We start from the raw sequence: 11,561 nt of genomic DNA on the forward strand, positions 1-11,561 counted from the left end.
TGTATTTTTGATATTGGACTGGCAGTCATGGTTGTAGTTTCACCGATTTTTAAACGTTATTTGGGGATATTTATTGTCTTGGATGAGTTTCTCTTGTGGTTTTATACAACTGGAGTGACTTAAGTGCTGCCTGAAAAACTAAATTCGGAGAATAAAATGCCCCGGTTTGCCTTTCGGCCAGCCTTCAAATTTTCCCCGCCTTCATCCTAAATGCTTTCCTGCTTTACCGTCTAACTTGACGTGAATATGGCGGCAAAGGAGACTGTAAACAGTTATCAAGTGAGCGTTGAATCTGTCGTGAACGGCTGGCTAGTGGATTATTACTTCTTTTTGGCTTTAGAGTTCTTTAAAAATGAACAATACGAGGATTTCTGTGCCATTATAGATATACTCGACTGTAAGTATAAACAGTGTTTTTGACTAGTTTGGCTAGCTCGTAACCAGCTATAGTACTACCAGAACTGCCTAACTTCGTACCAAACTTAATACAAGTTAGCGGACTTAAATATTAGTGCTCCTTTATAAGTTGTCTTCTATCTTGGTTACGATAATACATGCTCTTAAACTTTCCAGGCGCCAGCTGACAGAAAATAAATGAATAAACGGGGGAAATTTCATGAATCGTGTTGTTGTGAGACTAAGCGGACTCATCGTCTTGTTATGTCGAGCGAGGCTGCTCTTATTTATTTGTTTTGATCTTTTATATACACAAGGAACAATTTCAGTTCTGTTTACATGTATGTACGTTCACGTAGTGGTTTTTCAACATACTAAAATGTGTCTTTTAAGAAAAAAATCAAGGTGATTTTAATGACATATTTATAGTTTTATTACCATACAAAAGACATCTTTTTCTTAAATACAACCTCCATACGCCTTATTTTTGGTTTGTTTTTTTTTAATTATTTATTTATTTATTGAACTTGTTTCTAGGGCATAGACTTCTTTCCAGGTGACATGATAATGGAGTATCAACAGGACTGTCATAATGCCAAGTGTTTATGTAGCTGTACTTCTAATGCTGACAAACATGATACTGACATTACCTGAAAATGTTATTTGTAGCCAGTCAGTAAAATCGGTTATGTATTCCTTCAATTTGAGACACCTCAGTAGACGTTAAAAAAGTGGGCATATAGCCAGCTATTATTGCCAGTTACTTAGGCTATTTTGTGTTATTAATTTCTGTGTGTTTGGGGGAAATAAGAAGCTTCTTTATTGTTTTATTGCAGGTATTATGGCGCGCCCTTTGGAGTCCACGGATGACATCGCAATGAAATTTCGAGTGTTGCAGTTTATCTCCCGGATAAATGAGGGTGAAAACCTTGGTGAGTTCAACATTAATCGACAAGATCGGCACATCTGAGTATTACTGTGGTTCTTTAAGCGACATCAGTGTACAGCTCTGTGCATCAAAATAAATCATTTGCAAAAATGTAATAACTTACCTGTCAAATGATTAAAAAAGGGTATGTAACTAATCTGCAATACATTGTACCACAGTTATGCCACAGTTAGACACATTTAGAGGGCAATATAAATAATAAAAGCTTGTGATTAGAGTCTGACTACACACTCACTGGCTACTTAATTAGTTACACCTTGCCTATACTGGGATTGATCACCTTTTGCTTTCAGAGCTGCCTCAGTTATTTGTGTCACATAATTTTCCTTCCTTGGTCCATATTGACATGATATCCATTGATGTCTATTTAAATACCAGTACACATTTTTATGTAATATTCTGATATCACAAAAGTATCATATCACAATGTCACTGTTGTAGCAACGCCATGCCTTGATGTTCCCTAGTGTGGACAACAACGAGAAAAGCCGAGGCATGTCTCAGAGCAGGAACCACCTGTCAGCTTCCAATGATATAGTGAAGCAGCTCCCTTTTTAGATCCCAACTTCCAACAAAGGAAAAGTAGTTTGTAAAACACCAAGGTGGAAATGTCAAACTTATTTCACTACTTGAGGTGGTGCTAGTTTCAGTCGTCATTATGCAAATGTACTGTTTATAAGATTGGGGAAACCTGCAGTCAGCTGAGACTGAAGGAGTCACTTGGATGACTGACAAAACGTTTCTCCCACTGAAAACGCTGCGTCCAGATGAACAGAATCAACTAACAACAGAATTGGGGACTAACATGCTAAAGTCACAGCGGAGATCAAGACTCACCAGACCAGGCAGAATTTTCCATTTTGAGTGAATGAGTCAACTCAAAATAGTCTCACTATTCTCCTCTGACTTCTCCCATCAATATGACAATTTTTATTCAGCGAACTGCTGCTCACTGGATGTTTTCTCTTTATCTGACCATTCTCTGTAAACCCTAGAGATGATTGTTAGAGAAAATCCCAGTACATCTTAAATGCACAGACCAGCCTGTCTGGCACCACAAACATGCCATGTTTAAAGTCGCTGAAATTCTTATTCTGATGCTCGGTTTGAATTCCACAAGTAGTCTTTACCATATCCAAATCCCTAAATGCGCTACAGCTGCTGCGGTGGGATTTTAGAAATTTCTATTAAGAAGCTTTTGAAACTTATTGGTATTATTGTACCTAATAGTCCAGTGATGTCCAGTGAGTGTATACATGGTATATAAAGGACATCTGGTGACATATCAATACTAGGACTGCTTCTGTAGCGCTCAGTTGTCACGGCGTCACTCACATTTGCAACTAAAAACAGACAACGTAGCAGAAACATATCTAAGAGCAGGGGTGTGTTAAAAACATTACGCTCAAGCTGCTCCGGTTTTTAAACAAAAAAAATCGTTTCTAAAAGAGAATTCAATGAGCAGTTTATTTTAAAAGACCTGTTTTTTTCTCATTTTAATATTTAATATTTTAAAAATTGCTTATTAAAGAGACAAATGTAATTTTCCATTATTACTCAATTGATAGAATACTTGATTATCAAGAATACTTGATAACAAAACTAAGTTTGATTTCTGTCATAATCAATAGCCTGATTCACAGCTTTCTCTAAATTCATATTTGAGGTTGACATCTCGTCATACTGCGAATATTGTGAATAAACACAACAGTGAATATTGGTTTGTCTTTGCCTACAGGTGTTTCATTTGAAATGGATGTGCCATCAACTCCTCTGGAATCAGCCTTAATGTTACTGGAAAAAATAAGCCAGGAATTCAGTATCCCACAGCAGGAGTATGAAAAGGTGTCCTCTTCTCTTAAAGATATGGTAAGCATTTCTCTTGAGCTGAATTCCTTTATTGTACTTCCATTCAAAGTAGAGCTGGGCGATATGAGATTTTTTCATATCACGATATGTTTTTTTCATTTCAGGCGATAACGATATCTATCACGATATAAGCCAAATAACTATATTTGTAAGATTTAAATGTGCCGTTGCTCACAAGTAAAATGTGAAATAATCAGCAGCTTGTTTTTATTTAAATATTTATTTCCCATAATAAGTTCAACAGGGTAGATGTACTTAAGGAACATGAGACTTTTTCAGATAAATAAAGGCAAATATTGCAAACTACACAAAAGGCAGCCGCTAAAGCGTTTAAGTTTCAAAATAGAACAAACAAAACAGACTAAATTGTCAATTCCACTTAGAAACAAAATATTAATTCTAAAAATAAATCTTAGTTTGTTTTACAGAAGATCAGACAAAACTGACTAACTTTTGTCAATATCAAATAAACTGAGAACTAAAAGGAAATTCTCAATCTCTCCTTGTTGTATAGCTTAGCTTTTCAAACAGTTTTAACAGTTACTTTAGTCTGACAAAAGCCGAATGACGAATTAGCGCTTCCAGTCAGAGACTGAGGCTACGTCCACACGTACACGGGTATTTTTGAAAACGGAGATTTTCCGTTTTCGTTTTAAAAAATAATCCCGTCCACACAATAAAGGCAGAAATGAAGGAAAACGCTGCTATGAACATGCCAAAGCAGCAGGTGGCGCTAGATTCCTAACCGTGCAGAAATGTTGGCCAATCAGAAGTCTAGAAGCCTCGGTGGGGAAAAAGTAAACAAAGCTGCAGCATAGAAGCAGAACCGAGTCGTATGTGTGGAGGGACAGTAACTGTGTGTATATGTAAGCATTTAAACACTGCAGAGAGTAGAATTAACAGTATTGTAGAAATTCATTTCACCGAAACAATAACGTGGCGCACAGTGTCACGCATGCACCAGTTTATTGTATTTCCAGACTTGCTTTCGGCACAATTTACAGTGCACGCTACTCTGTTTTTTGTCAGACTTGAAATAGCCGAAATACCTTCACACTACGGAACTTCTATGGCTCTTCCGTTCGACAATCTCTCCGGCATTGGAACCATCATCTGTTTTCTCTTCGGTCACGCTCGGTTGATTTTTCTAGTCGGCACACTCATTTCCTCCATTACCCGCTGGCTGCTTCCCAAACAAACACACGTGCGGCTTGGCACTTGTGCTGTACGTAACAAGTCACGCGGACGTGACGCTGCGGCTGTGATTGGTTCGGCTCTGCGCTACTTAATTTGGATTGGCTGACCTTTTTTTTTTTTTTTTTTTTTTTTTGAGGACAAGAGCGGCGAAGTCTATCGCGATAGCTTAATTTCTCTATCGAGTAAAAGTTATATCGCGATACATATCGTTATCGTTCTATCGCCCAGCTCTAATTCAAAGACAACTTCTCCCTAAATTAAGTGGGTTGTTTTTGTTTTTACATTTTAAATATCTGCACTTGTTCAGCTTTTACATTCTTACATACGTCTACAAAGGCAATCAAAACAGTGGTTTCTAATTATATTCTGTTTAGCAAATAATATATTTCTGTCTTTAGATTGTGGGGATTTTCATCAAAAACAGTAAGTTTGAGAAAGCAGAAGAGGTGCTGATGAAACACTTTCCTCCCAAAAATATTGGAAAGGTGAGGTTACTCGCTAAACCTTTTTTTCACTACACGATAATAACATTTACATTAAAGTCAGTGTGTAACTTTATCCCTACTGATAAGTTATTTTGTAAAGTCTTGTTTAAAAATTGATAAGCATTGTCATATCGATGTTGATATGCTGTGTAATACAAAATAACCAGGATGGGAAGCTTTTGCTAATCGTTTTATAGCTTTTAAGTGTAGACAAAGACACAACGGTTAATTTCATTTCAGATCTACTAGGCTTTGCAAGCTTAGGCCATAAAAATACTGGATAATGGACAGTCTGCTTTCCCATCTTGCATCTCCTCATCAGCCACAGTCATCAGTGTGCTGATATGATGATAGCGCTGGTGCAGGAAGACATTATGTGGAAAAGACAAATTAAAACAATTGGTTTAGCTTGCATGCCTTATAAGTGTCCCTTTTATTATCTGGATGGGGTTGACTGATCACTGAATGATCTTTGGATGGTGGAGCCTCATTTCACTGTAGAATCCTCCCCAACTTTTTCTGCATTTGTTTTTTAGCTCCAGCTCCCTCCAGTGGCCAACCTCCCCCTTTACAACAAAACCATCAAATAACTGCATTGGCTAGTTTTCATTTTCTGTCACATGAATGTTAAACAATGTTGGGTCTGATTTTATTACATCCCTAAAACAATTTAAAAATTAAAATGGTGCATGCTAAGATATTCAAACACATTATATTTTTAATGTCACGTTTCTCACATTTTCTGTAGAGAGCAACATTCATGGGTCTCATCAGGAAAAAGAATAAGATTCATGAAGTCATTGAGCAAATCAACTTTCAGCACTTCAAGGAGGAGATGCTTGCGTTTTGCCTGAGGATCTGCCACTTCAGCCTTCCTCTTCTTCATAAGGTATACATGCTCTGTATTAAATATGTTTTGTTTTTTTTAGTTAATTATAGAAACTAATCAATAGAATAACTTTAAGTAATGTGAAGTCCTTTTAAACATTTGGGGTCAAGATTGGCCCATCTTTGCATTTAGACATTTCAGCACTTGTTGGGAAAATGGAATGTACACTGCCCGGTGCATCTGCAAAGAAATTGCTGTTACATGAGGTTGACAGCATTAAACTGCAGTCCAGCATTAAACTGTACCCTCTAAACCAGGGGTGGGCAACTCCAGGCCTCGAGGGCTGGTGTCCCTGCAGGTTTTATATGTGTCCTTGAACCAACACAGCTGATTTAAATGGCTAAATTACCTCCTCAACATGTCCTGAAGTTCTCCAGAGGCCTGGTAACGAACTAATCATGTGATTCAGGTGTGTTGACCCAGAGATCTAAAGATCTAAAACCTGCAGGACACCGGTGCCTGGAATTGCCCACCCCTGCTCTAAACCAAGTCTCCAGGGTTTTGGAGATATTTTTTTTGTTGGTGTTTTTTAAAGCCTGCGCATCTTGTAAAATTATCAGGATTTCTATATGTTTCTTTATTACCGGTATGTCTATTCTTCATGTACATCCCTGCTGTAATTTCCTGCTTAAGGATTAAGGATTTCATAGATCCAGCTCTTTCAGCTCAGATATAATATATGCTGACACCTTGATTTGTAGTATCTTCCAATACTAGTATTAATCAATAATAAGTTCTTCTTTGTGAGGAAGAGACCAGGATGTTTAAGGCTGCAAATATCAGATTGCTTTCTTGAGCAGTCCTAATAGCTCAGTGTGTTTAGTAAATGCATGAAAGGTTCAACTTGCTGTATATTATGAATTTAAGTGCATTGTCTTTTGACTAGAATTGAGATTCAAATGAAGAACAAACCATGTTTCATATGTAATCAATTCAGAAATCCTGTTCATGGAAGTTTCTTTGTTGTGAATTTGTGTGTGTGTGTGTGTGTGTGTGTGTGTGTGTGTGTGTGTGTGTGTGTTTGGTTTATGCATCCCAGGCTGCAAAACGTATCATTGAAAGAACCCCTGTGGATCAAGACAGCACAACAACTGAAAGTGATGAACAAGCTGAACCTCAGCCATGCTCTAGTTCACAAATAGCCACTGTCCAGTTTGTACCATGGTAATCGCTTCCCTTCTCTTAGTTGATTAGTAATGTTAGTAATGTCTAATGTTAATGTAATGTCCATAGTAATGCCTATTAAGATCAGTGGCAAAACAACAGTCAGTTTGAAAATGTGTGAAGAAAAATAATTCTCCCTTTTCTTTGAATTGGAAGTGATTATTAACTATATTAATACTCACCATTAGCAGCTGCATTAATTGTATGTTGCACTCATGTGATCACACTGTCCATGCATGTAAAAACATTTATGTATTAGATTAACTGTACATACCTTTTTGTTGTCAGGATGTTTGTTTGTCTGTTTTTCAGTTTTCTAGTGTTAATAGTATTTTATTGTCTTCCAGTACACATTCACTTATCCCGAAGACCAGGCTAGAAGCGGCCTACAAATCCCTGGCCACAGGTTTAAATAAAAAAACATTTGCTCAGTTGGAGGAAGAAGTAGACAGAGAGGAGCTGGAAAAAGAAAATTTTTGCGAACAGCTTTCCATGACATCAGAGAGGTGCACAAGTGTGGACTTGGAGGAACTGTTATTTCAGAGAGACTCAGGAGGCCCTATGGAAGCTTCCCCAGCAGACCAACCAACACAAGCAAATGCCATTCCTCCAATTTGGGCAGATTTACACTTTAAGAATCCGATTGTGCTGTGTAAAAGAGAGAACTACACTGTGTCTCGGCTGGTGGTGGAACCAGACAGTCAGGCAAGTTCACGCTGCACAACCGCTTTAGAGGAACTGGAACCTGAGGTCAGAAGGAAAAAAACACCACAGACACTGTCTGCATCTAATGAAAAAGACCGTCAGTGTCGGGGAACAGACAAAAAAGGTGCCACGCCCACCCAAAAGAGCTGCATTCAAGCCAACAGAACTCGCACCAGGTAAGTTAAAGTAGCAAATAGCAAGATGTTTTTGCTATCCGGTCGTTAAGTCTGACGTCATTAGCCGTGCCTGGGCCCAAACTCCGCTGCAGGTCCTTAAGTCACACGATCACTGCAGCATCACTGAGAGTTAAAAACTGTCTAAATTCTTTCATCTGTAATAAAATGATCAGTGTGGCTGCTCTACCAGGTGTAACAATTACGTTTAACATCCAGGCATCCATGAAAACTGAATCTATGAAGTTTAACGGAGTTAGAAGTTAGCAGGGAGTTAGCTCGCTAATTTCCATCTAAATATAATATACCATGTTCTGACCGAGGGATTTCTGAAAAAATTAAGACGTACAGCTCAGCTATCACTTCCGACATAAATGAAGACAGAAAAGTAAACAGCAGTGACTTTTGTAGGGTTACTGAAGTTGGACTAGCTGGTATATAATGATGTGCTACGTGATCGTTAGCGATCATATAAACAGTGAAGCTGGAGGATGAACGCTAACCTTTTTCCACTCGATAAAAAGTTAATGTGAGGGTTCCCGAAGGTTAGGGACAAATGCAATCGCATGGCAGGATGCTGTAAACAGACCAAACGTCAGTCAGGAGAACAACTGAGATAATCCATCCACAATATGAGGTTAGTCATTAATATACTGCTGCATGGGCTGGGCTGCAGTTACATCGTAAGGTTTTAAAAACAGATTTAAAATGATTAGCTGTAATAAAAACTGAGAGAGGCCGACAGTGATCACTGACTGTTTTTAGGGACTTGAGATTAAATAGAACAAGATACAAAGCATTAAAACGTGTTAAATACACAACAGCCTTATTAAACACAGAGTAGTTTGGGCCGGGAAGCAGGATTCATCACGTCCTCACTTAAAGACCGGATTGTTTCGCCTCGTCCATGCCCCACAACTTACGTCTGCCCCTCAGTTTGAGAACCACTGTGTTATGAGAAAGTTACTGTTTAGTAGATATACAACATTAAAAACCGTTTGTTTCAGCTGTTTGAGTTGACTCCTCTGACTCTGCATCCAGCAGGGAAAGTTATGCTGCAGCACAGCAGTTTGATGGTTTACTAAGCAATAAGTCCAAATGTGCATTTCTCACCTGTTACTGGTTACTAGATTGTCAATTTTCAATGTTTGAACTTATTTTATAATAACTTTGATGTGAAAACTAATAACAACCATCAATCCATTTTTCTGCTACTTATCTGGCTCTGGGTTATGAGGGCAGTAGCCTGAGCAAAGATGTCCGGATTTCCCTATCCCCAGCCACCTGTTTTAGGTCTTCTGAGGGTATATTTTGTTTTCACCATGTCAGCCAAATCACTCCAGCATGTCCTGGTCTCCTTCCAATTAGACATAGCAGAAAACACCCAATTAAGTCCTAAATCCTAGTAGGATGCTAAAAAAAAAAAAAACAACTCACCCAATTGTCTTCTTTAGGTCCACAACATGATTGATATTTGACCAGTTTTATTTATTTATTCAGGAATCAGGATAATATGGACGTCAGCCGTACCACATCCTCTTCAGTGGAGAGCTCACCAAGTGAGTCACCTTCTCATCCTGTCCGACAAACAACCTCCACTCCTCACAAGGACTCTGGTCAAAAGAAAAGTCCTCGTCTTTTAAAATGGTTAGTAAACGCCAGTAACTGAGAAACTAAAAGTGGTAGAATACACCTGGGTGAATATTTCACCCAGCGTGATTGAGTAATAGTTCTAATCATTTTTAATTTTTATCTTTTGTAGTTGTGCTTAATCATTTTGCCAAACAAAAACACACTCTGGATCTTATTCACAGGAAGCGACTGTACCATGATGCACAGGAGAGCAAGGGCGGCGAAGAGTCGTATGTTACCCCTAACAAGAGCGGTATGTAACACTTCATTAAATATAAAATGTTTATAAATATTCAATAAGACTAAAGCAAGTTTGCCATCTGAAACATCTGGTTTTAATGTTTTTCTGTTTGTTTGTTTTTTTGCCTTCCTACAAAGGCTCAGACATGAGCACCAATTCAAATTCAGGCCAAAGGAAAAGGGTAAGTATAGCAAAACATGCTACAAAGCTAACTTGTCACTGTACTTTCCTGTGGATGTTATTTATAAATATAAATAATTAATTTATAATTTATTTACATAAATTACACTAAGTCAAACTCTTTGTTCAATACAGGCATCTCCATTTACAGTTTAGCATATATATTTTGTTCCTCTTTTGCACAAAAAGTACTCATTTGCAACCATCATACAAATGTAAGTTCCTGTATGAATAATGCAGTACACATGAGGACATTTCACTTTAGTCAGTTACATTAAAAACAATTGAAACAATGTTTGGACTCTCCACAGTAGGAAAAAGCTAACAAATCTTTCAATTGTGTTGCAGAAATGGACAGAGAGTGAGACGCAGAAGTTAAAAGACGGGGTCAAAAAATTTGGAGAGGGCAACTGGTGTAAGATAAAGGAACACTACGGCTTCAAAGATCGAACAAATGTCAACCTGAAGGACAGGTGGAGAACAATGAAGAAGTCAAATATCGTCTGACTCACCAATGTCATTTTATCCCATCTCCATTTATTTATTTTTGTTTCTTAAGCAAGTTATTGATAATTTTAAAAATTTGTTTATAGATTTGGTAAATGTTCAGTGTCCACGGCTCAAAGATTGTTTTGTTTTGAGGAAGGGATAAAATGTTACTGTAATGTTACTGTAATGTTACTTTCATTTGTGTTTCACGGGGTCCTAGAGGATTACAAGACATGACTCATACGTCCCTTTAGTGAACAAGGACAAAATTCAAGGTCTCTCTTCTTCCCCCCCCCCACCCATATAATCCTAAATTTAAGTGACATTAATTAGCTTTTTAAATTGGATCCATTCTGTATGCTATTGTGACTACATGGCACTGAAGAAAACGAGTCTCCCCATCAGGATGCTACGCAAATGTTGATTAATTCCACATTGTGATCAGTGCGGATACAATTTAGTATATACAGAGTAGCTTTAAAAGTCAAAAATTTCTCTCAGTCTTGTGATCTCAGAAAAGCAGAACAGACCTTTTAATTAAAGATATGACAGCAGCAAAATATCCATTTAGCTGAGATCTACAGGTATATTTTCCCCCAAACAAACTATCGATAAAAAGAATGAATGGAGCAACCTTTTGTGTGTGTGTGTGTGTGTGTGTGTGTGTGTGTGTGTGTGTGTGTGTGTGTGTGTGTGTGTGTGTGTGTGTGTGTGTGTGTGTGTGTGTGTGTGTGTGTGTGTGTGTGTGTGTGTGTGTGTGTGTGTGTGTCAGGTCTGATGCAGTGAAATAGATATAAAAAATAAGCCCAGGGAATTTAAAAATCCTTTCCTGTTTACAAGCACAAACCCATATTGAGACATACATTTTATCATTCAGTCCCTATTAAAAATAATGATGAACATGAACAAAGTTCTGCTATGACATTACTGTTGGTAATTCTGGGTAAATATAGGTGCCCCTTAATGTTCTTTATTCTTCACTTACAGTATTAATAGCTTCCATTGTTTTTTCTCTTCAGTAAATATAGTGAGATTCCAGAAGTGACACTGCAAAATAAAACACGTTTCCTTTTCTCCACTTCTCCGATAACTGTCTCACTTTCATATTCTGTGAAACCGTTCTTTGCTGTCATTTTCATTTATGCGTGTAGTCCAATTAAACCCGTGTAGACTGAAATATCAGTGAGCTACC

At 37.8% G+C, this 11,561-nt stretch overlaps 1 protein-coding gene across 1 annotated transcript; it reads left to right on the plus strand.

Annotated features, from left to right (window-relative positions):
* Positions 1–50: 50 nt before the first annotated feature.
* Positions 51–11,450, plus strand: LOC101463570 (telomeric repeat-binding factor 2). The gene is made up of 11 exons (XM_004539540.3): positions 51–397; positions 1,233–1,328; positions 3,084–3,214; positions 4,810–4,896; positions 5,645–5,785; positions 6,825–6,949; positions 7,297–7,830; positions 9,328–9,474; positions 9,642–9,712; positions 9,838–9,881; positions 10,229–11,450. The coding sequence occupies exons 1-11, from the start codon at positions 247–249 to the stop codon at positions 10,385–10,387; spliced, it is 1,686 nt and encodes a 561-aa protein (XP_004539597.3). The 5' UTR covers positions 51–246; the 3' UTR covers positions 10,388–11,450.
* Positions 11,451–11,561: the final 111 nt, after the last annotated feature.

Source organism: Maylandia zebra, linkage group LG1 (assembly GCF_041146795.1).
Source record: "Maylandia zebra isolate NMK-2024a linkage group LG1, Mzebra_GT3a, whole genome shotgun sequence".
Lineage (NCBI taxonomy): Eukaryota > Metazoa > Chordata > Actinopteri > Cichliformes > Cichlidae > Maylandia > Maylandia zebra.

Bases quoted from the DNA above. Each gene is read 5' to 3' on its own strand.
- LOC101463570 (XM_004539540.3), top strand. From the start codon at position 247: ATGGCGGCAAAGGAGACTGTAAACAGTTATCAAGTGAGCGTTGAATCT. The intron at 3,215-4,809 runs GTAAGCATTTCT...TTCTGTCTTTAG, and splicing joins CCTCTTCTCTTAAAGATATG to ATTGTGGGGATTTTCATCAA. The intron at 9,713-9,837 runs GTATGTAACACT...CTTCCTACAAAG, and splicing joins TGTTACCCCTAACAAGAGCG to GCTCAGACATGAGCACCAAT.